Source organism: Protomyctophum parallelum, assembly GCF_964188405.1.
Source record: "Protomyctophum parallelum genome assembly, chromosome: 22".
In the NCBI taxonomy this organism is placed as follows: Eukaryota; Metazoa; Chordata; class Actinopteri; order Myctophiformes; family Myctophidae; genus Protomyctophum; species Protomyctophum parallelum.
Window position 1 is genome coordinate 27,374,946 of NC_139714.1, and position 25,004 is coordinate 27,399,949.

The 25,004-nt window shown below is 46.1% G+C and overlaps 1 protein-coding gene and 1 long non-coding RNA gene across 4 annotated transcripts in view; one reads left to right on the plus strand and one right to left on the minus strand.

Moving 5' to 3' along the window:
* Positions 1-18,446, plus strand: part of sbf1 (SET binding factor 1) — an 88,067-nt gene extending 69,621 nt beyond the window's left edge. For all 3 annotated transcript variants that reach the window (XM_083757546.1, XM_083757547.1, XM_083757548.1), the window contains 15 exons: positions 46-189; positions 1,025-1,120; positions 1,877-1,951; positions 4,388-4,560; positions 5,888-6,064; positions 6,480-6,581; positions 8,643-8,828; positions 9,740-9,866; positions 10,174-10,304; positions 10,805-11,089; positions 11,533-11,640; positions 13,235-13,440; positions 16,152-16,239; positions 16,810-16,941; positions 17,501-18,446. In XM_083757546.1, the coding sequence (XP_083613672.1) occupies positions 46-189; positions 1,025-1,120; positions 1,877-1,951; positions 4,388-4,560; positions 5,888-6,064; positions 6,480-6,581; positions 8,643-8,828; positions 9,740-9,866; positions 10,174-10,304; positions 10,805-11,089; positions 11,533-11,640; positions 13,235-13,440; positions 16,152-16,239; positions 16,810-16,941; positions 17,501-17,599 (2,129 nt within the window). In that variant the 3' untranslated portion in view covers positions 17,600-18,446. The remainder of the gene's footprint in view (positions 1-45; positions 190-1,024; positions 1,121-1,876; positions 1,952-4,387; positions 4,561-5,887; positions 6,065-6,479; positions 6,582-8,642; positions 8,829-9,739; positions 9,867-10,173; positions 10,305-10,804; positions 11,090-11,532; positions 11,641-13,234; positions 13,441-16,151; positions 16,240-16,809; positions 16,942-17,500) is intronic.
* Positions 18,447-20,158: 1,712 nt separating this feature from the next.
* On the minus strand, positions 20,159-22,925 carry LOC310853456. Its single transcript, XR_014568793.1, has 3 exons — positions 22,240-22,925; positions 21,807-22,101; positions 20,159-21,758 (listed from the first exon to the last, which is right to left on the minus strand). It is a non-coding gene; the product is annotated as an uncharacterized lncRNA (long non-coding RNA).
* Positions 22,926-25,004: the final 2,079 nt, after the last annotated feature.

Consider the following 25,004-nt stretch of genomic DNA (forward strand, 5'->3'; position numbering starts at 1 on the left):
TGTAACGGTTCTAAAGATCTTCTCCCATCTCCCCCCGTCCTCTAGTTCCGTCCCAGGCTGACTCCACCAGCCTGGAGCAGGAGAAGTACCTCCAGGCCATCATCAGCTCCATGCCTTCCTACAACGAGAGCAGGGAGGGCGGGAGGAACACTCTGAGTCACTTCACCTCCTCGCACATGAGCACGTCAGGTACGGAAACACCCTGAGGCACTACACCTCATCACATTATGATATGGTAACACCCTGAGTCACTACACCTCATCACATTATGATATGGAAACACCCTGAGTCACTACACCTCATTATCACATTATGATATGGTAACACCCTGAGTCACTACACCTCATCACATTATGATATGGAAACACCCTGAGGCACTACACCTCATCACATTATGATATGGAAACACCCTGAGTCACTACACCTCATCACATTATGATATGGAAACACCCTGAGGCACTACACCTCCACACATTATGATATGGTAACACCCTGAGTCACTACACCTCATCACATTATGATATGGTAACACCCTGAGTCACTACACCTCGTCACATTATGATATGGAAACACCCTGAGTCACTACACCTCATCATCACATTATGATATGGTAACACCCTGAGTCACTACACCTCATCACATTATGATATGGTAACACCCTGAGTCACTACACCTCCACACATTTTGTTTTGTTCCATGGCAAATCATTGGCGTGCTTTGGGGGCGGGCCTTAGACTCATCAGATGAAGTGACTGGTCAGATTGATAAAGTGTCACCTGTCAATCATCTGTCGTGTTTAGACTGGTCAGATTGATAAAGTGTCACCTGTCAATCATCTGTCGTGTTTAGACTGGTCAGATTGATCTGCCATGAGAGATTTATGATCGTTGTCCTGTTATTGTTAGTGGCAGAGCTGTGTTACTGCTGTCGCCTCTTCTCTTGGCCAGTTCACACTGTGTAAAAGTTAGTCTCAATGTCGTGTTTATTCTGGTCAGATTGATGACGTTTATTTCCTGGTGCTCAGAGTCGTCAGACAAGCTGCGACAGCCTAAGATCGGCGTGCTGATGAAGCAGGTGATGGGCTCTAAGGAGGACATGCCCGGGACCTTCAGCCGCGGAGGTGAGCCCATTCTGACCTGAGATCAGATTCTAACGCACAGAAGAATGGTGGTTCTTTAACGCATTTTGACCTGAGATCAGATTCTAAAAATGTCTTCTAAATCCTGACAGTTTAAAGAAATAGCAGACCTACAAGCTCGTAGCGCGCCACTCGGTGGCGCGCTAGGAGCTTGTAGATCTGCTATTTTTCAATAGCTAAAGCATAACATAATGCTAACACACCAAAAGGGGTTCCCGCCCCGAAATGGGTTAAACTAACACCTTGGCATCATCCTGGTGGCATCGACTAGGTGGTGATCCCAGAACAAAGGACCATTTGTCTAAAGTCTAAAGGCTTGTCTAAAGATTGTCCAAAGTCTAAAAATTATTTATCGGGTCCAGTCGATGCCAAAAAAGTACTAAACCGACCCAAAGAGAGACGAGGGTTTACATGTGACAAAAACACCACATCCCACCGTCTCCTCTTTGGGTTTGTGTGTGTGTGTGTGTGTGTGTGGTAGTGAAAGTAGCCCCATTTGGAACCTCACTCTATGCTATTTGCTCTTATAGAAGAGGTTCTGTTTGGAACCTCACTAGGGATGGAGCTCGATATCCGATACCCCCCCAAAAATCTGATAACCTTTTTGAGTACCCGTTATAAGCTAAGCTAAGCTTTTAGTGAGGTTCCAAACGGGGCTGTTTGTAGTGAAAGTGAACTCCATCTCCCATCTGTGGTTGTGTTCGTTAACGGGCCGTCTCTGTTGTCATGTGACCTCAGCTCTGGGTCAAAGGGCAAAGGTCATCTCCCTCTCACAGCCCAAAGTATCGGGCAAGGCCAGGAACTCTACTGGAGGTACAGTAGGCCACACCCCTTCCTCCTCCCCCCCTCTTCCGATCTAACCAATCAGATCTCTTTAACAGTGTTGTTACAGGCTCTATGCACACTCCTCCCCCTTGCCTGCTTCCTTCACAGGTGTTACAGATGACACTAATGAAGGCTCTGTTCCATTCTGGTCAAACAGAGTCAGCGTTAATGATACTAATGAAGGCTCTGTTCCATTCTGGTCAAACAGAGTCAGCGTTAATGATACTAATGAAGGCTCTGTTCCATTCTGGTCAAACAGAGTCAGTGTTAATGATACTAATGAAGGCTCTGTTCCATTCTGGTCAAACAGAGTCAGTGTTAATGATACTAATGAAGGCTCTGTTCCATTCTGGTCAAACAGAGTCAGTGTTAATGATACTAATGGAAACTCTCTGCTACACCTAGAGTATACAGTATATGAATAGAGACGGCACCGGATTTCTCCTCCCATCCACTTGCATTAAGTTGCTCAAAAGCGCATGAGGCATTTCACTCCTCCTTCCGGGTAGGAACAGAGTGCATTCTGGGATGGATTGGACCCATATCGTGAACGCGCTGGCCGTTGACTATCATTGCACGCGTTCACGCGTTCACGTATGAAACAGCGTTCACGTGTCATCATGAACGTGCACAATGATAGTCAACGGACCAGCGTGTTCACGATTTGGGTCCAAACTGCAATACCAAATTCGGCCACTATGTCCGTTTTGCCTCAGGGTTTCCTCCGGGTGCCGTCTCTATTCATCTCTCTATTCATATATACTCTAACGTCTCTACGTGTCAGGGTTCCAAATGGCCCCGTACGGGTGTGTTACTCGTAGAGGGTACAAATGGTTCCATTTGTACCCTCTCAGAGTTATGGGGGTCCTTGACATTAAGACGTTTAAGCACTGTACACTAAATGGAACAGAGCCTTAATTAGTATCATTGGTAACGCCTGTGAAGGAAGTAGGGAAGCGGGCCCGGAAGTAGGAAGAGTTTTTTTCCAAAATGGCTGCTGCTGTGCATATATACCCTGGTGTAGTCCACATGTGAGCTACTGCCTCTGGGACTTGTAGTCCACAGCTGAGCTGCTGCCTCTGGGACTTGTAGTCCACATGTGAGCTGCTGCCTCTGGGACTTGTATTCCACATGTGAGCTGCCTGCCTCTGAGACTTGTAGTCCCCATGTGAGCTGCTGCCTCTGGGACTTGTAGTCCACATGTGAGCTTCTGCCTGCCTCTGGGACTTGTAGTCCACATGTGAGCTCCTGCCTCTGGGACTTGTAGTCCACATGTGAGCTGCTGCCTCTGGGACTTGTAGTCCACATGTGAGCTGCTGCCTCTGGGACTCGTAGTCCACATGTGAGCTGCTGCCTCTGGGAATTGTAGTCCACATGTCACGTGAGCTGCTGCCTCTGGGACTTGTAGTCCACATTTGAGCTGCTGCCCGTGGGACTAACTGTGTTCTGTGAGACGTGTGTTCTTCCTCTCTTCTAAACGGAGAGCTTCTCTCTCCTGTGAGGCGTCACCATGTCGTCCTCTGCATGCTGGTGGGCCGGCCGTCCGTCTGTCCATGCGTCCGTCTGTCCATGCGTCCGTCTGTCTGTCCGTCCGTCCCACTCCGCACTGTTCACATTGTCTCGTCTGATGTGTCTGTTTTCGCCGTTGCCTGTTTGATTAACTTCTGCTTGTTCGTCTCTCCGTGTCGGCAGATTTTAGAGTGACTGTTATTGAAGAGTGTGTATTTCTGTAGTCCCAACATAGACTAGACACTTAGAGATCACCCAATCATTGGTGATATATTCATCTCTGCCTACCGACACCACCGCTGACGGCTGATCCAACTGGGTGGACTGGAAACCATTCGCTTATTTTGCCGGGGAATGTTTCATAATAAAGGCGCTACAGTGCCACGCAGAAGAGGCAGATTTTACTCTGAAAAGCCCCGCCTTTCCATTCCCCCCCAAAAAAACTGGGAGGTATAATCTTCCGTATATATCTTCCGATATACATCACGGTTTGATTAGAGAACAAAAGGTGTAAAAACAATAACTATTTTTGTACCAAAAGACAGAGTCTTTCTAACTCGGTTCTCAGCCCCTCTAGGCGTTGCCTTTAGGTTTCCTCGGGTGTTTCGGTAGGCGGAGATCTGTGATGGACCTGGCTACTGTTAACGTAGTTACAGTATGACGATCAGCATCTGCCGTTCTCCGATAGGTCAATATCTCACTGTTTCTGCCTTGTTTCATCAGCATGGCTGTTAGATGCAGTAGGTGTGTGTGTGTGTGTGTGTCACCCCTTTGCACAAAGTGCGTCAGTGTGCACATTGACGTGCACACTTAATCTAGCATTCGAAATGTGGCCTGATGATTGAACATTTGAACAAGTGTGTGTGTGTGTGTGTGTGTGTGTGTGTTTGTGCGTGTGCCTGTGTGTGCGTGCAGGTAAATGGGGCAGCATCCGGGGCTCGGGCCGTCTCAGTGCGTACAACCCCGACGTGGGGAACCGGCTGGCGGCCAAAGAGACGTCGCAGCCCAACGGCTGTGCCACTGAAGCGCTGTTCCTCCGCCAGCAGAGGGCGTACCTCTACATCATCGGAGACAAGGCCCAGCTCAAGGTGAGCCTGAGCTAACGCTATCGACCGACCGACCGCACGACTTCCTGACCTAACGCTGACCTCATCGACCGACCGACCGCACGACTTACTGACCCTACTGAACGCCCGGGGTTATTTGATCCATAAAATCAGAGCGCCCAGCGATTTATAGCAGCATAGCACGTTTAGCGACGGACCGGATGCTGTCCCGGATGTGGCTGAAGTAGCTTGATGTACTGTAGTGCGACCGCGGTGGGCCGTCTAAAACATATCTTTGCCTAGAATTGGACGGAATGATTTAGATCAAGAGCTATTCACGTTTTAACCGTTTGGCTGCCACCTTCTGGACGCAAAGCCAACTTCGGTCTGTGGGGAAGATTTAGAGGTTGCGCACGCAGCACAGAAACGGATGTTGTGGGCGTCCATCTTGTGCTAGAAAAATAGCGTCAATGCTACGGAGCTAAAGTATAGCCATCCTTGCTCTAGAAAGCACCAATGTTTCCATCTAGACCACCGGATAATCAGCAAAGTCCTCCGAACATCGCGCTAATTGACCAAACCATGGAGAGATCTGTAGATTAGGAGTTATTCAGCTTTTAGTCTGCCTGTATAATGGGAGGTGGACGGCAACACGCATGCGCGATCCGGTCTAGGTACGCTAAAGAAGGAAAGGCCGACCCAAAATAATAAGGGGGTAAGCAGGACTCGTTCCAGCAGTGGGAGGTGGTCCCCATCGGGGTGTATTTAACATGTTACCCCTGTCCCCCTCCCAGGGGGGTAAACAGGACTCGTTCCAGCAGTGGGAGGTGGTCCCCATCGAGGTGTATTTAACGTGTACCCCTGTCCCCCTCCCAGGGGGGTAAACAGGACTCGTTCCAGCAGTGGGAGGTGGTCCCCATCGAGGTGTATTTAACGTGTACCCCTGTCCCCCTCCCAGGGGGGTAAACAGGACTCGTTCCAGCAGTGGGAGGTGGTCCCCATCGGGGTGTATTTAACGTGTACCCCTGTCCCCCTCCCAGGGGGGTAAACAGGACTCGTTCCAGCAGTGGGAGGTGGTCCCCATCGGGGTGTATTTAACGTGTACCCCTGTCCCCCTCCCAGGGGGGTAAACAGGACTCGTTCCAGCAGTGGGAGGTGGTCCCCATCGGGGTGTATTTAACATGTACCCCTGTCCCCCTCCCAGGGGGGTAAACAGGACTCGTTCCAGCAGTCGGAGGTGGTCCCCATCGGGGTGTATTTAACATGTTACCCCTGTCCCCCTCCCAGGGGGGTAAACAGGACTCGTTCCAGCAGTGGGAGGTGGTCCCCATCGGGGTGTATTTAACATGTACCCCTGTCCCCCTCCCAGGGGGGTAAACAGGACTCGTTCCAGCAGTGGGAGGTGGTCCCCATCGAGGTGTGCGACGTGCGGCAGGTGAAGAACAGCTTCAAGAAGCTCATGAAGGCGTGCGTCCCCAGCTCCGCGACCTCCGACCCCGCCATGAGCTTCTACCGATGCCTGGAGGAGTCCGAGTGGATGGTCCTGGTAGGTGCACAGCCCCCACCTCTGTGTGTGTGTGTGTGTGTGTGTGTGTGTGTGTGTGTGTGTGTGTGTGTGTGTGTGTGTGTGTGTGTGTGTGTGTGTGTGCGCGCGCGCGTGTGTGCGTGCGTGTGTGTCCGTTCACAAAGATATATTTCAATATATCTTTACATTATTGTTTTTTTAATTTGTTTTCTGCTAAGCAGCGAGCTATATATACGTTTGATTTATATTATTTCATTTATCCTTGATGTTTGTTGTAGTAGTATGAAGTTATGAACCCTAACCCTGTGTGTGTTAATAAGTTGCAGCAGTTGTATCTGGTTTGACCACCATGCAACCTCCTTCGTGTGTGTGTGTGTGTGTGTGTGTGTGTGTGTGTGTGTGTGTGTGTGTGTGTGTGTGCGTGTGCATGTCTCAGTTACACAGGGTGCTGCAGGTTTCTGTCCTGGTGGTGGAGCTGTTGGACACTGGATCATCTGTGATGGTCAGCCTGGAGGACGGCTGGGACGTCACTACACAGGTATATACTGTACTATACTGTACTACTACTGTACTATATATACTGTACACACAGCTGGGACGTCACTACACAGGTATATGTAAGGGATAATAGCTGGCTAGGTGGTCTACCTAACATAATAAATGAATACATTGACCCAAAACACAACAAAACAAGCCCAAATTGATTAAATTAATTAATTACCAGCTGCATTATTCGTTCCAATTTGTATCGTCCAATTTCTTCTCTGTATCGTTCCAATTTCTTCTCTGTATCGTTCCAATTTCTTCTCTGTATCGTTCCAATTTCTTCTCTGTATCGTTCCAATTTCACGCATGCGCACACCACTCGTGCAGGCTCAGCAGAAAATGATCTCCTGTCGATCTCCAGTCGGAGTTTTGGCAAGCTCTTATTGACCAGCTTGCAGCTGGTAAAAAAAGTATTCCATAAGTTGGCGCTGGCTACGTCTGGCCAGCTGCAGCACTGCCGGAAAAGAAGGAAGTGGAGTTGATCAAATCGAATCCATGTCCGGGGTTTTACTGCGAGTCTATTTCTCGCTCAAATGTTTTCATGTTTTTTTTGAGAGCAACGTTCAGCTGTAAATGACATTGTGTGGCACTAGTGTGTGTGTGTTTACATGGCGGTCATGTTGGAAACGGCAGTAAATCAAGCGGGCGTGGCTGGTTTTTATCAGGCAGAGGTCTGTTATAGAGCGGAGCGGTCATTATCAACACACAACTCACCGCTGAATTCAGCGATTGACCAATCAGAAGCATTCAACCCAGCCATGTAATAGATGCCCTCAGGTTAATATCAGAATATTGAAGACATTTTAGAATCTGATCTCGGGTCAGAATTAACCCTCTTATTTCTAGATTTAATAACATCTTATTGTGCATTGGGCCAGATCTGGCGACTTTTTGAATGACAATAGAATAATGTGCGATATGACCACAATGTCACGAAATATCTCATTTTAAAGCTGCACGTCTCTAGTTTACACCGAAAAAAAAAATAATGTTCCTAGCATGTTCCATCGTTTACTTATAAGCATTTTAGTACACCTTGGTTTGACTTATCACTGAAACCAAGGTCTACTAAAAATCTTATAAGTAAACGATGGAACAAGCTATAATAAAAAAAAAAAAATCATTGTAAAGTAGTGACTTGGAGCTATAAAATGAGACATTTCGTGACATTGTGGTCATATCTCACATTTTTCGATTGCCATTCAAAAAGTCGACAAATCTGGCCAATGCTGGCCAGTGCCCCATTTCTTAATTCGTCATTTTAATGCAATAAGAGGGATCAGCGATCTAAATAAAATACATTACGTTTTACTTTCATTTTCAAATTAATACCCAGAATCGCCACCAGATGGCGGGAACGTTCCATTATTCTGATTTCTGCAAAAGTGTCAAATCTGGCTAAATCACTTCCTGTCAAACGGAGGTAAACAAAGGAGGCTAATTTGACCCCTAGCACATAGCTTGGCTGTCCGGATTGCTAAGCTAACATTAGCTTTTTCATAACTTAGTCAAATTAAGCTTAAAAACGGCCAGGAACATCCCAAAATATCAAATTTTTTGCCGCGGATCACATAGAGACGGCGCGCGTGCACGATAGTGCACGATCGCACAGGTTTCGGCCGGTTTTTGGTAGATTACATAAAATAAAAATAAAAAAGTCAAAACATTTCATTATTTTGTTATAATAAGACGTACTGACAGGGCAGTACGTCTACTACGCAGATAACGTCATTGGCCACGAGGGATTTGTTGATTTAACACGCAGATAACGTCATTGGCCACTAGGGGGTTAAGGTTAAATGCCTGTGGTCAGGAACTTAACCCATTTTGCGCGGGAACCCATTTTGGTGTTGGCATCATGTCATGCTTTAGCTATTGAAAAATAGCAGATCTGCTATTTTTGAAAAATCGAAGAACGACTGACATTTTTAGAATCTGATCTCAGGTCAGAATGGGTTAATCAGACCAGTGTGTGTCCAGTGGAAACCTTGTATGAATCTGATCTCAGGTCAGAATGGGTTAATGCAACGCAATACCCCTCCTCCTCCACCAGGTGGTGTCTCTGGTCCAGCTGCTGTCGGACCCGTACTATCGCACGCTGGACGGCTTCCGGCTGCTGGTGGAGAAGGAGTGGCTGTCGTTCGGACACCGTTTCAGCCACCGGGGGGCGCAGACGCTGGCCAGCCAGAGCAGCGGCTTCACCCCGCTGTTCCTGCAGTTCCTGGACTGTGTGCACCAGGTACGTAAAGTCCCTAGACTATGTGTGCACCAGGTACGTAAAGTCCCTAGACTGTGTGCGCCAGGTACCTAAAGTTCTTAGACTCTGTGTGCACCAGGTACGTAAAGTTCCTAGACTGTGTGCACCAGGTATGTAACATTCCTAGACTGTGTGCACCAGGTACATAAAGTTCCTAGACTCTGTGCACCAGGTACCTAAAGTTCCTAGACTCTGTGCACCAGGTACGTAAAGTTCCTAGACTCTGTGTGCACCAGGTGTGTAAAGTCCCTAGACTATGTGTGCACCAGGTATGTAAAGTCCCTAGACTATGTGCACCAGGTACGTACTGTTCCTAGAATCTGTGCACCAGGTACCTAAAGTTCCTAGACTCTGTGCACCAGGTACGTAAAGTTCCTAGACTCTGTGTGCACCAGGTACGTAAAGTGCCTAGACTCTGTGTGCACCAGGTACGTATCATCCCCACTTTTCCTAAAGTCCCTAGACTCTGTGTGCACCAGGTACGTATCCGTGTTCATTTTCATTCTGATTTGCTGTCAAAATCGAAATGAAAAAATAATAGCCATACATGGAGAAGACTGGATTAACCCCTTAGATCTATATATGGAGCCGGCCAGCAACTCTACAGATGACCTCAAACCCCTAGCTCTCCATATATGGAGCTGACCTGTTCTGACATTCCATATGTTGATCTGACCTCATCAAACCCTGTACACTCCATATATGGCCAGTACAGAATTCATTCCATATGTTGATCTCTCTCCAGATCCATGGAGTTAACCCTATGTGTCCCTGTCTCTCTCCAGATCCACCTCCAGTTCCCCATAGAGTTAACCCTGTGTGTCCCTGTCTCTCTCCAGATCCACCTCCAGTTCCCCATAGAGTTAACCCTGTGTGTCCCTGTCTCTCTCCAGATCCACCTCCAGTTCCCCATGGAGTTTGAGTTCAGTCAGTTCTACCTGAAGTTCCTGGCCTACCACTACGTGTCCAACCGCTTCAGAACCTTCCTGCTGGACTCCGACTACGAGAGGATAGAGCTGGGTGAGCACCTCTGATTGGTTGGTAGAGGATAGAGCTGGGTGAGCACCTCTGATTGGTTGGTAGAGGATAGAGCTGGGTGAGCACCTGGACCCATCGATTGGCTGACTTATTGATTGATTGAATGATTGATTTAATACTTTATACTTTGGGTCGGGTCCCGGTGGGCCTTCAAAATAAGGGTTTCACTGGAAAAACACTGGCGGTTTTGGAAGAATTTGTTGATTAATACATGGCAGTGAATGTATTTAAGTACTTTATTTAATGAGTACTTTATTTAATGAGTACTTTATTTAATGACCTCCAACAGGAGTATTGTACGAGGAGAAAGGCGAGAGGCGGAGCCCCACGGTGTGTAAATCTGTCTGGGATTACATCGACCGACTGAACAAGAAAACACCGGCTTTCTACAACTACATGTTCAGCCCTGAGGATGAGGAGGTGGGTTTATAGATCTGATCATATAATACAACTACATGTTTAGCCCTGATGATGAGGAGGTGGGTTTATAGATCTGATATTTATAGTCTAATACATGTTCAGTCTGAAGACGAGGAGGTGGGTTTATAGATCTGATATTTATAGTCTAATACATGTTTAGTCCTGAAGACGAGGAGGTGGGTTTAAAGATCTGATATTTTCAGCATGCAGCCAAGTGTTAAATCAGGAATCTAAATGTGTCCCATCTAAATGTGTCCCATTTAAACGTGTCCCCTCTAAAACGTGTCCCCTCTAAGTGTGTCCCCTCTAAGAATCAGAATCTAAATGTGTCCTATCTAAATGTGTCCCCTTTAAACGTGTCCCCTCTAAACGTGTCCCATGTGAACGTGTCCCCCTCTGAACGTGTCCCCTCTAAACGTGTCCCCCTCTAAAATGTGTCCCCCTCTAAACGTGTCCCCCTCTAAACGTGTCCCCTCTAAACGTGTCCCCCCTCCCCCCAGGTGCTGCGTCCGTACAGTTACATCTCCAACCTGAAGGTGTGGGACTTCTACACGGAGGAGACGCTGAGCGAGGGTCCGTCCTACGACTGGGAGCTGGTCCGGGGGGGAGGGGCAGGGGGAGGGGCGGCCGGGGGGGGTGCCCGCGGCGGCGGCACCGCCGCCGAGCGCCTGGCGGAGGATTCGACGGCAGACTCGACGCCCAATCAGAGCCGGCGGCGTGTGGTGTGGCCGTGCTACGACAGCCGCAGCAGGGTGGTCCCCGACGCCATCACCAAGCTGCTGCAGGTACGCCAGCGCTAGTTATATACTGTACTATACTGTACTATATAGACTGTACACACAGTCCCCGACGCCATCACCAAGCTGCTGCAGGTACGCCAGCGCTAGTTATATACTGTACTATACTGTACTATATAGACTGTACACACAGTCCCCGACGCCATCACCAAGCTGCTGCAGGTACGCCAGCGCTGGTGGTGTTTTTAGTCGACTAAAACGTATGGTGAAAAAACCTTTTTTTTTTCACTGGCGGAAACTAAATGGAAATTTAACTAAGCTTGTGTGTGTGTGTGTGTGTGTGTGTGTGTGTGTGTGTGTGTGTGTGTGTGTGTGTGTGTGTGTGTGTGTGTGTGTGTGTGTGTGTGTGTGTGTGTGTGTGTGTGTGTGTGTGTGTGTGTGTGTGTGTGTGTGTGTGTGTGTGTGTGTGTGTGTGTGTTTGTGTTTGTCAGGACCTCCAGAGTCTAGAGGCGGAGCTTGGCCAGACGTCTGACAAGTGGAAGGACACCTGGGACAAGATGAAGACCAATCAGAGAGCTGAGAGCAAGCTGGAGAGCAGGGTGAGACCCTAACCTCTGACCCCTATCCCCTAACCCTGACGCGTAAAAAAAAAAAAGAAGCTCACCACAATCCAGGTGCAGTCGCTCCCCACGGGCGCCTTTCCTCAGTGCGCTACTGCCTCGTACAAATTCACAAACCTGGCCAAATTGGATCCCCTGCATTGAGATTCATAACTAACTCACCTTTCAGAACACATCACTGCACACTACTAGAGCATGTCTGAAATAACTGTCAGAGCTGAAATCGACATGCAAATATGAAATAAATGCTTAAACGTGTAGCTAGGTGTAATGTTAGAGAGCACAGAAGTGAACCTTTCAAGCCTGTTTTCTCAACTCGCTGTTTCTCTGCAAGACATTACTCTATAAGCCACATCTCCAAAACTGGTGGGTCAAACTGAACAACACAATATGTCAATTTGAAGCTATGATTCCCTGCTTTCATATGACGTGAAAAAACGAAAATTCTAAAAAATTCAATGGCTGTCCCTCAGTCAAATTTAGTCACACATTTTCATTTTTCATTTGCTTTCTTACATTTCATCCAAATTCGACTTGGTCCAAAACGGTCTCAACCTCAGGTCAAATGCTTAACTACGGTGTTGCATTCAAATCCGAGGGGGGTAAAAAATTTCTGGACTTCTTTGGCCCTTGGTCGTGGAATGATCTACAGTACAGACTAAAATCGTCTTTGAAAGTTCCCTTGAGAAGTTTCAAAAGGATCATCTTAGATGTACAGTCCAACATCTGCACATGTTTTGATATTATGTACTAGCCTATGTTCATGCCTAGATATTTATTATCTTGGTTTAGATTTTGTATATTGTGTATTTTGCCAAGGTACTAAAAGATTAGGACTTTGGTGATTTGTTGTATTTATTTCATAGGTACTTTGAGGTGTGTTATGGATGTTTTATTTGCTGTTCCAAAATGTGACATTTATGATGTAGTATTGAAGTGTAATTTTATTTCAGCCTGTTTTTACTGGTTAAATAAAGGTTAAATTAAATTCAAAAACGGGTAGTCCCAATACTTCATTCTGATTGGCTTGTTACCGTCACGTGACCTGTGTAAATTTCACCGATAACCCACTCCTTCAATCACTTTGTATCATCCTGCAGCCTTGTAGCTGAACTGGGGAAGGGGAGCCCTTGATTGCTTTACAAACACATGCCGTGCGGTTGTCTAAGCACCGCCCAGCTCATATGACTGTGAATGTGTGGCTCCAGGCAGCCCCGTAAAGACATCAAGCGCTATTCTCCCGTCACATAGGCTACTTGCCGAGCAAAACAAGGAACTGTTGTGGCTCTGGCTCGCTCGCTCTGGTGGCGCAAAGCGTAGCTACTTTTGTGAATTTAATAGTTTTATTAGGTTAATATTGCTATATGTTTGTAACCGTTTTAGAAAAGCAATAAGCCACTCGAGGCCCCAGCTTACCGGGTATTTTACCCTGGCTGGGAGGTAGAAGACCCTCCGCTGCGCGTCGGGTCTGCCTACGCCCCCAGCCAGTGTAAAATACCCGGTAACGTGAGACCTCTCGTGGCTTATTGCTTAAATAACAACCTACCGTGTCTCCCGTGTTCTCCCGGTGCAGCCGTCCTTCTCCAGCCCCCTGTCGTCCAACATCAGCCACCAGCGGCGCTCCCAGGGCGTGTACCTCCAGGAGAGCGGGGGAGGGGTGGGCTCCTCCATCAACCTGGCCATGGACGGGGGCGACGCCGCCGCCTCCACGCCGGCCACGGGACGGCCCAGCACCAGCACGCTGTACAGCCAGTTCCAGAGCACGGAGAGCGAGAACAGGTCCGTAGAGATACCGCTAGGGTGGGGGGGGGGGTGGGAGGGGGGGGGGGGGGAGAAGGAGGCAAGAAGCCCAAAGTGCTTATACTTATACCTCAACCTGTGGACAACAACACATTCAAAAGAATCATGTGAACTGAGTGGTGCAACTCCCCCCCTTTTCCTCTCTCTCTCTTTCTCTCATTAGCAGGCAACAGTGCAGCAGTCTCTCTCTCTCTGTTTCTGGCACAACAGCGCCCCTACTGATACTAATAGTCATACTGGTGCTCATTAACCAACACATAGACACATAGGCACATAGGTGAACACATAGGTACATAGGTGAACACGGACATTGCTGTTCCTTGGAGTGGTTGCACCACTCAAAAATCATGATTTGAATGCAATACATATAATTTACAGATGCCATGATTGCATAGTACAAAGAAAAGGTCTAGGACATTATCTATATAACATGATTATGGAAAATGAATAATAACCATTTGCGTCCGAGCATATAGGCATGGTAGCGCCCCGCCTGCCTGCCTCTGATTGGCCTACCGACACTGCCCGTCTCGACTGTCCTCCGAGACGCGAGGTCACTCCGTGGTGGGGAAATAAAACAAGAGAATGACAGCTTGGCACGCGCGACAGAATGCAGCCTTGTAATTAACTTGTTTTATTTTTGTACAAGAGCCAAACTAATATTGTTCATGCCGTTTGCTTTGATTGAATAATTAATTGAACACACGCATGTTGTACTATGATTTGATTTGGGTGTGTTCTAAATAAAGTGTTAGTGTTGATTGTGTATTAATCTAATTTTTCAAGTTTCAAGTTTACACATACAATCAACACAGACACTTTATTTTAGAACACACCCAAATCAAATCATATTATGGCGTGCATGTTCAATCAATTATTCCATCAAAACAAACGACATAAACAATATTAGTTTGCCTCCTCTACAAAAATATAAGTTACAAGTTACAGTTCTCTTGTATAATACCGTACTACTTATTATCTCCCACCACGGAGTAACCTCGCATCAGACTTTCCAGCATAGCTATAGGCTGTCCACATCAGAGGACAGTCAAGACGGGCAGTGTCGGTAGGCCAATCACAGGCAGACGGGGCGTTAACGATGCCTATGCTTAGTGTCGGTAGACCAATCACAGGCAGACGGGGCGTTAACGATGCCTATGCTTAGTGTCGGTAGACCAATCACAGGCAGACGGGGCGTTAACGATGCCTATGCTTAGTGTCGGTAGGCCAATCACAGGCAGACGGGCGTTAACGATGCCTATGCTTAGTGTCGGTAGGCCAATCACAGGCAGACGGGGCGTTAACGATGCCTATGCTTAGTGTCGGTAGGCCAATCACAGGCAGACGGGGCGTTAATGATGCCTATGCTTAGTGTCGGTAGGCCAATCACAGGCAGACGGGGCGTTAACGATGCCTATGCTTAGTGTCGGTAGGCCAATCACAGGCAGGCGGGCGTTAACGATGCCTATGCTTAGTGTCGGTAGGCCAATCACAGGCAGGCGGGGAGTTACCATGCCTAACTATGCTCGGACACAAACGAGATTCACGCGTCAACATAGATGCATATGCGCTTCAATAGAGCGCCGCAGTCCCGCCCCCTTTCATGACGACGCCAGGCCCAAGAAATAATTCCCAATGCATTTTTCCCCATAGACATTTCAAAAAGTATTTATTTCAAGTCCTTTTAAGCGTCGTACGAAGCCAACTCGAGTCGTGACAAATCATGACAACAAACACAATATTTTGGACCAAACAAATAATTACAAAGATAAAAACAACAAAAAAGTGTTGTAAGTCTTTGTAATTATTTGTTTGGCCCAAAACATTGTGTTTATTGTGATGATTTATCACAACTCGAGTTGGCTTTGTCCGCGGCGTAAACGTCTTTAAATAAATACTTTTTGAAAAGTCTATGAGGAAAATGAACGGGAAATTATTTTCCGGGTCTCTCAAGGGGGCGGGACATGTATATATGTATATATGACCAAATTTGACAGAGGGCCTACCATTGGATTTCTTTGAATTTTTGTTTTTTCATGTCATATGAAAGCAGGGAATCATAGCTTCAAATTGACATATTGGTTGTTCAGTTTGACCCACCAGTTTTGGAGATATGGCTTAAGTTATAGAGTAATGTCTTTCAGAAAACAACGAGTTGAGAAAACAGGCTTGAAAGGTTCACTTCTGTGGTCTCTAACATTACACCTAGCTACATGTTTAAGCATTTATTTCATATTTACATGTCAATTTCAGCTCTGACACTTATACAGACATGTATGTGAAGAGTCTGCCTGTGCTATAAACTCATTTAAAAAGAAGGGGAAAAAAAAAAATTCTCCTCTGGTGAAAAGCTCGTGATTTGCGCGATGGCAGTCTCTCATAGTAGTTTATGGATAAGGGGTTTAGACATGGATGGAAATAGAGCCCCAGCGCTTTAAATGGTTGAACAGTTTATTTTTCTAACACAGTGTAATGGCGCCCTCTAGCGGCAGATTCGTCTTGTGTGTTTCCAGGAGTTTTGAAGGCATCCTGTATAAAATGTCTTGTGTGTTTCCAGGAGTTTTGAAGGCATCCTGTATAAAATGTCTTGTGTGTTTCCAGGAGTTTTGAAGGCGTCCTGTATAAACATGTCTTGTGTGTTTTCAGGAGTTTTGAAGGCATCCTGTATAAAATGTCTTGTGTGTTTTCAGGAGTTTTGAAGGCATCCTGTATAAAAAGGGGGCACTGTTGAAACCATGGAAACCGCGGTGGTTTGTGCTGGACAAGACCAAACACCAGGTGAGAAAGTAACGGTACACGGTAACTAAGTAACTAAGTACGGCGGTGGCTCACGGGTTAGAGTGCCCCGATGGTAACCGTAAGGTTGCCAGTTCGAACCCTGTGGGCTCTCCCAGAGTTAGTGTCGAAGTGTCCTTGAGCAAAACTCTGAACCCCCTAATTGCTCCCGATGTGCCAGTTGGTGCCTTGCATGGTTTCCACTGCCATCGGTGTATGCATGTGTGTGTGAATGTAATGCACAATCTCTGTAACGCGCCTTGGATAAAGGCGCTATATAAATGCACCATTTACCATTTACATCAGTAATGGATTTCGATAATAACATATTTATGGCACAAAAACCTGTTGAAAAGTGTTTCTGTTGCAATTTGTTCGAAGTCATTTCTCAAAATGCCTGAACTCATACAGGTACGTATATATACATTCCGGCCATTTGAAAATAGCCGATCTACAAGCTCGTATCTACCATTTATGAGCTCGTATCTGGCTAAAAGATGTTTTATACATTTGAAAATGGCTCATTCTGCATAATGAGTTCATAACCATGCTCTCTCTCTCTCTCCCCCCCAGCTGAGATACTATGAGAGCCGACAGGACAAGGAGTGTAAGGGTGTGATCGATCTGGCCGAGGTGGAGTCGGTCATTCCAGGAACACACACCATGGGAGCTCCCAAAAACATCGAGGAGAAGGCCTTCTTCGATGTAAGACACCCCCTCCCCCCATCACATTCTGCTCTACTGTGTGTGTGTGTGTGTGTGTGTGTGTGTGTGTGTGTGTGGGGCAGGGGGTGTTAGAGACCTGCGGATGGCGGATTTTGCCGCGGTTAACCACAGTTTAGGGTGGATTTGGGTCATTAAAATATATTATAAATTATTATTGGATAAACCGCAGATGAAATAATGCAGGGAATAAGTTGATGGAATCTATTTATAGGCTTATTATAGCTTTAAAAAAATCTGGTGTCGTTGTTTCCGGTTAAACAGACGTTAACTTCCGCTGTGATCTGTCCCCGGTCCCATCCGAAGTCAAATTAAGCTCTAATCAAGCCCCGAATATTGCATTTTGAGCAGCTATGCACCAACCATCAACCAACAAAATAACAATATTCTTCTTCTACATTCTCTAATTGTGTAGAGTAATGCAGATTTTTAACAATATTTTAACTCCTGAGAGCGTAAAATGAAACCAAAATGGACCCGTAATGCTCTCAAGAGTTAAAGATCTATAAATGTCCATTATAACCAGTTTGTTGTGTTTCAGCTGAAGACCACCAAGCGGGTGTACTATTTCTGCGCCCAGGACAGCCTGAACGCCCAGCTGTGGATGGACAGCGTCCAGAGCTGTCTGTCGGACGCGTAAACAAACAGAGACTCTTCTTTTATTCTTCTTGTTTCTTGGAAGAGGGAAAAGGAACCAATGAGCAGCCAGTGACTGACTGACGGACACGTCTGCTGGCCAATCCCAGGAGGAGGAGGAGGAAGGTTAAGCTCCGTCCCCTCCCCCCCCCCCCCCCCCGCTCAGCGTCGCTACCCCCTAGTGTTGAACTAATGAAGTTTTTCGTCGCGACGTTTTCAGTGTTTTTGTTAAGAAAAAAGAAAAAAAAGGAGAAAGGAAAAAAAAAAGTGGTGGGATATGAACCACTCTGCTGTTCGTCTCACCGTTAGAGTCTCTGTATGCAAAACACACCATGAAGCATGCTGTTGTCTGGTATGCAAGTGGCCGCAGAACCGCCCCACTGGACCGCCCCGGTCTCGCCTGGTCTCAACGAGGGGGGGGGGGGGGCAGCGGGTACCTTTGGGGCATCCTCACCGCCTGCCACTGAAGCCAAGAGTGACCGTTTCTTTTGCGTCGTTACGTTGATTTGCGTCGTCAACATTTCAAAAAAACGTGATCCTCAACGTGATCCTCGGAATCCTTGTTCACGATAACCTGCTTCCCACCATCGGACTGAAATCATCACCGTGAGATCTTAAGGTCGACTGAATCTACAGATCGGGGGGCTGGTCGGCCGCAATGTCTATAACTGATCTACAAGCTCACAGCTAGATGGGGGTGTTTTAGGAGAGTGACGTCTTCGGGCAGTGGCATCATCATCATCAGCGCTCTGCCTTCCAGTCATCACATCGGGCGCCGCATCGTTCCCTCGTCCACCCTGGAACGCCAAACGGTCAGCAGCACGCGGACGGACCCCCCCCTGCCCCCCCTCCCCCCCCAGACCAGAGCTATAAGTAACAGAGCGTTAAGGAGAAGTCCTTCTAACCGCTATACGGACCACACAGCTATAGAACGTCGCAGTCACGCCCCCGACGAGAGGCCCCGGAAAAGAATTCCCCCGTAGACTTTAAAAATAGTATTTATTTAACCCATTTTGACCTGAGATCAGATTCTAAAAATGTCTTCTAAATCCTGACAGTTTTCTGAAGAAAAAGCTATGTTTCTATGTCAGTCGTTCGATTTTTCAAAAATAGCAGACCTACTGTAGATCTGCTATTTTTCAATAGCTAAAGCATAACATGATAACATAATGCTAACACCAAAAGGGGTTCCCACTCAAAATGGGTTAAAGACGTTTTTACGCCGCGGACAAAGCCGACTCGGCTCGTGACAAATCACGACAATAAACAATGTTTTGGGCACGATCAAATAATTGGAAAGAAGGGGAAAAAAGGCAGGATACAACACTTTTGTTTTTATCATATTACTAATTATTTTGTTATAGTTTGTTGTCCTGATTTGTCACGAGCCGAGTTGTCTTTGTCCGCGGCGTATAAACGTCTTTAAATAAATACGTTTTGAAAAAAAGTCTGCGAGGGGAAAATGAACGGGGAATTCTCTAACGGGGGCCGGGCCTGAAAGGGGGCGGGACTGAAAGGGGGCGGGGCTGGACTTCCACCTCCCCCCCACACTCCTCTCCAGATGAACTCTTAACGGGACGAGGAAGGAAACGTCGACCAATTAGGAAGTCCCGTCTTGGATCAGCGAACATGAAACAGGCTGAAAAAAAAGAAGAAAAAAAATCAGGATCGTCGATTGGTTGACCGACCAGGCGACCACACACACAGACACACTGCCCTGACCTAACACACACACACAGACACACACACACACACACACACTGCCCTGACCTAACACACACACAGACACACACACACACACACACTGCCCTGACCTAACACACACACAGACACACACACACTGCCCTGACCTAACACACACACACACACACACACACACAGACACACACACACTGCCCTGACCTAACACACACACAGACACACACACACACACACACACTGCCCTGACCTAACACACACACAGACACACACTGCCCTGACCTAACACACACACATACACACACAGACACACACACACTGCCCTGACCTAACACACACACACACGCAGGCCTTTTGTGCACAGTAAAAGTTGTTCCTCCTCTTGGCTCCTCCCATGTCTGCCTGCCTCTCACTGCCTGACGTACAGTATCGTACAGTACGGTGTACAGTAACTGATCTGCCAGAAGACGCTCACAAAACGCCGGATTCGTGCCGCACGGTTGGTCCTCGCGCACCGAAAACAGCCGATGTACAAAAAGCTCACTGCAGCGTTAACCAATGAGCTTTCTACAAAGCTCACTGCAGCGTTAACCAATGAGCTTTCTACAAAGCTCACTGCAGCGTTAACCAATGAGCTTTCTACAAAGCTCACAACGCGTTAACCAATGAGCTTTCTACAAAGCTCACAGCGCGTTAACCAATGAGCTTTCTACAAAGCTCACTGCAGCGTTAACCAATGAGCTTTCTACGTCGGCTTTTTCTTTTTTTGGTGTGCAACGACATGTCCTCTGCCCCAGAAAAATGTGCAACGGGGGGGGGGGGTTCATGAAGGATTTTCTCTTTTATGGTTCCCCCCCCCCCCCCCTCCCCCCCGCCCACTTTCTCAAATGTACATAACGGAAAGACATCGTTGGTCCTCACCCACCCCCCCCCCCCCATTGGCTGAGAGACAGATATATACTGGCTGACAGACATACTGTGAAAGCCAGCCATTGGCCCGGTTGCGGTTCGCCCCATGTGATCAATCCAGGAAGAACGCCTTGGCGTGGAGACCAGGTTCTCAGTGACGTCGTCCACAAGACCTTCGGTTAAAAAAAAAGAAAAAAAAAGTGTTTACAAAAAGAAGCTACGGACAAAAGGTTTCCTCTCGTGAGCTCTTCCTCTTCTGTCTTTCTAACCAATCCATAGTTGTACACGTCAATAAAACCACTATTAACATTCAGATGTTTAAGGGATGGAGAAGGAGGGATATATATATATATATATATTTATACATATATATTGTTGTGAAGATGAACTGTGACGATGGGATGTGGGGAGTGCCATCCTAGCCAGGAGAGTATGACAGAGCTGACAGTGTGGTTAACGGAGGTGACAGCGTGCTTACAGAGTTGACAGCGTGCTTACAGAGTTGACAGCGTGCTGACAGAGTTGACAGCGTGCTGACAGAGTTGACAGCGTGCTTACAGAGTTGACAGCGTGCTGACAGAGTTGACAGCGTGCTTACAGAGTTGACAGCGTGCTGACAGAGTTGACAGCGTGCTTACAGAGTTGACAGCGTGCTGACATAGTTGACAGCGTGCTGACATAGTTGACAGTGTGCTGACAGAGCTGACAGTGTGCTTACAGAGCTGACAGTTTGCTTACAGAGCTGACAGTGTGGTTAACGGAGGTGACAGCGTGCTTACATCTCATGGATTAAAGCTCTCAGTCCCCACGACTGATTTCAGTCATTTTGTTGCACATCGAAAAATAGCCTATCTACGAGCGACGCATTGAGAGCATTGAGATTGATATTTTCGGTAAATATTTTTAATACCGTAGATTAGAGCATTTTGAAGTGCTCAACCTAGCATTATGTGTTCCATAAAATCATGGATATTTCATGAAAGCAAAGGACTATGATTTATTTTCCTGGTTGGCTGTTAATGTAGGACAACAACCACAACGCTAAAACACTCATAATGTTACATATTGTGTTAATTGTGTTAGCGTCAGTGTGACTAGAGCTCCTTTCACACTGGTTCACTAATTTGCACATTAGGACGACTCGGCCGTACGAAAGACTTGGAGTCTCGAGATCTTATTTAGCTTCAATCCATGAGAGCTGACGGTGTGGTCAACGCAGCGCCAAGGTCCTGTCAGACCAACAAACTTCTACCCCGCGTCCAAAACCAAAGGTTTTGTCAGTCGCTACCCCGTCTGAAATGGCCTTAATGCCGCGGCATGTCGGTGCCAGTCCAGCGGACTGTGGCTAGTTTGTGCGTCCTCTGGTATTTGGCCTTTCAAACCACTCAGAACATAGGTTATTTCAGTCAAACCCAACTCTCTCCACACACACACAAGGCTTCAGTCTAACCCAGTGGTTCCCAAAGTGGGGCGCGGGGACCGCCAGGGGTTCCTGAGGGAGTTTCAGGGGGTCCGCAGCTAAATGATAGTTTGGAACCGAATGGACCATTATGGGTCTAACTCAGAGAGTTGGACCCAAATGGTCCATTTGGTTCCATTTGTACACTCTCAGAGTTAAATTAACATTGATTTTACAATATAAATTGGTATTCCGTAGACTCAAACCTGGGGGTCCATGAAATTAAACGGGTTGAGAATCACTGCTAGAGCCGTAAAAATCTTCTCTTTTATGGAGGTCCCTGGCATATCTTTTCAAATGGGGGTCCGCGGGGCTAATTAGTGTCAATTCGGGGGGTCCTTGGCATGAAAAAGTTTGGGAACCACTGGTCTAACCCCCAACTTTCCACACACACACACACACAATGCTTCAGTCAAACCCCCAACTCTCTCCACACGATGCTTCAGTCAATCTCCCAACTCTCTCCACACACAATGCTTCAGTCAAACCCCCGACTCTCTCCACACGATGCTTCAGTCAATCTCCCAACTCTCTCCACACGATGCTTCAGTCAAACCCCCGACTCTCTCCACACACACACACACACAAGGCTTCAGTCAAACCCCCAACTCTCTCCACACACACACACAAGGCTTCAGTCAAACCCCCAACTCTCTCCACACACACACTGCGCTTAGCTCTCAACCAGTGTTTTCCGTGTGTGTGTGTTTTAGTGTTTAGGGCCTGTTTATTTTCACATCTAAAATCTTGTACATAGAGAAGTATGTCTGTTTTAGAGAAAGAAAGAGTGTTTAGCTGGATTATTCTGTGAGATTTTGGAAAAGAACGAGTCACTTTTTTTCCCTTTAAAAAAATAAATAAAAAAATAAAAGTTACAGAATGGCAATGTGTTAACCCCCCCCTCCCCCACATGGTGCCACACACACACACACGTGTAGTTAACACAAACCTTTGTAAAATACGGTTGTACTGCTGTCTGTCTCGTTGAACATAAAACATGAATTGAATTGTAGATTATTATTATTTTGTTGTGTGTCTAATAACCCCCTCTGTACATAAACTACCCCAGATTTGTATGTAACGTTTATGGTAGTAATTTATTTAACTTTGTCTCGGCAGTAAGTAAGAAAGAAAGAAAGAAGGGTCCTCAAGCACCACTTATTTTAATAAATTAGGAATCCAATGTGCCATTCTGTTCATCTCTGTTTTAATGTGACTAATGCTACTACTTTCTGTTTTTCTTTTTTGGGGGGGGGGGGGGGTGGTTAGGGTGGAGAAAGAAATGTACAACAGGAAACCCCCTGGATGTGGTTTTGTTTTGGTTTAGTTTGAACAGGGCTGTCCTTAATGTCATCCACCCCGAAGCACAGAGGAGAGCGGGGACAAGAAATGGTGTTTGTGGCTAAAAGATCAAGGGCTCCATTTTCGTTGCCGCTAAACCCCTTATCCATAAACCCCTTATCCCTAAATGCCTAAACCCCTTATCCCTAAATGCCTAAACCCCTTATCCCTAAATGCCTAAACCCTTTATCCCTAAATGCCTAAACCCCTTATCCCTAATTGTCTAAACCCCTTATCCCTAATTGTCTAAACCCCTTATCCCTTAAGGTCTAAAGCCCTTATCCCTAAACTACTTTGCCTCCTTTGTTTTACTGTGTTGAAAACTAACTAGTCGACCTACATCGACACAGGTATTTAAAGGTATATTCAGTGATTTAACTTCATTCACTTTTCCCCCCTTTTTTGTAATCCTCCCGACTATAGAGTGTGCTGACCATAAGGAGTTCCTCCCTGGCCCCAGTGAACCGCAGAGGTAAAAAATAAAAAAAACTAGTTTCGGTTTTGGTGGTGGGTGAGAAAGCCCTCAACCAATCAGGATTGAGTGCGGCGGGCCTTGGTGTGCGTTCACAGAGAGCGTGCATGTGCACATCTTGTTACCGGGGCGGACTGGGTTTTTCCCCCCCAATTCACCCAAATCACTGAATGCTCCTTTAAACATTAAAAAAAAGAAAAAAATCAAAATGGTAAAAGGTAAAAAAGGAAAAAGGCAACGGAAATGGAGCCCTAATTCTCTTAGTCTGACGGCTGTTTTTACTGCCTGAACCGCTGAGCTGGTTCATGGTCAAAGATTGAGTTTTTTTTAATATCCCAAGGGTTCTGCAAAACTGCCATTGTTTTTTTTAGTTCAAGGTCAAAATTCAATGGAGGAAACCGGCGCCCCCTGTTGTCCATTGAGTTAAATGGTGGCGCCCTCTGGTGACAAGTCACGTTCTCTTTCTCCTTAAACCCATTTAGACGAGGACGATTCTACAAAATGTCTTCTAAATCATGATTTAGTTTTCTGAAAAAACCCACATTTTAAACTTTCAAAAATAGCAGTTCTTCAAGCTCATAGCGCAACGAACTTGTACATTTGCTTTTTTTTATTTTTTATTGTGAAATATTTTTCAAATCTTTTGAGTATATAGTACATGCTTTCACAGCAAACGTTTTTAATTTGTATCTTTACACAAAAATTTTTTTTTTTGGGCGTCCCTGACATGAAATATTTTGAGAACCACTGACATCGAAACATGGTTTTTTTTCAGAAAACTCATGATTTAGATTTTAGACATCTGTAGAATATGGTCAGGTCTAAATGGGTTGTTCTCTGTATCTTGTTTTGTTCACTATATTATTATTGACCTCATGAGTCATGCCTCACATATACCACGTTAACAAGAACAATATTATAGCCTAATAATTTTTATTTATTTTCGGGGTGTCATGTTTTTATTTCTTTTCTTTTTTTCCTTGTTTAAATTAGAAATGACCTTCTGAGCCGGGTTGTGTTGTCAATCGTGTAATATATTTTTTAGAATAAAAATAAAACACTGTGGGTTTAAATGTTCACATTTTGTCTTATTTTCTTCACTCACAAATACAAAGTTTGACCAACGTTCTTTGAACCGTCTGACTGACGTGGCTCATCTTTTCTTCTTCTTTCTAATTATTTGTTCGGCCCAAAATATTGTGTTTGTTGTCATGATTTGTCACGACAAGAGTTGTCTTTGTCCGCGGCTTACAGGTCTTTAACCCATTCTGGGCGGGAACCCCTGTTGCTGTTTTAAAGCATTATGTTATACTTTAGCTATTGAATTTTTTTTTTTTAATCGTGAAAATGTGTCGGAAATTTGGAATATACATTTTTTCAGAACGTTTTTAACTAAAATCTTTGCTTCTGAGGTGTCCCTGGAATAACATATTTTCAGATGGGGGGGGGGGGGGGTCGGTGGCCAATTTCATTACATTTTTGGGGTTCTTTACATGAAATATTGAGCACCACTGATATAGAAACATGAGG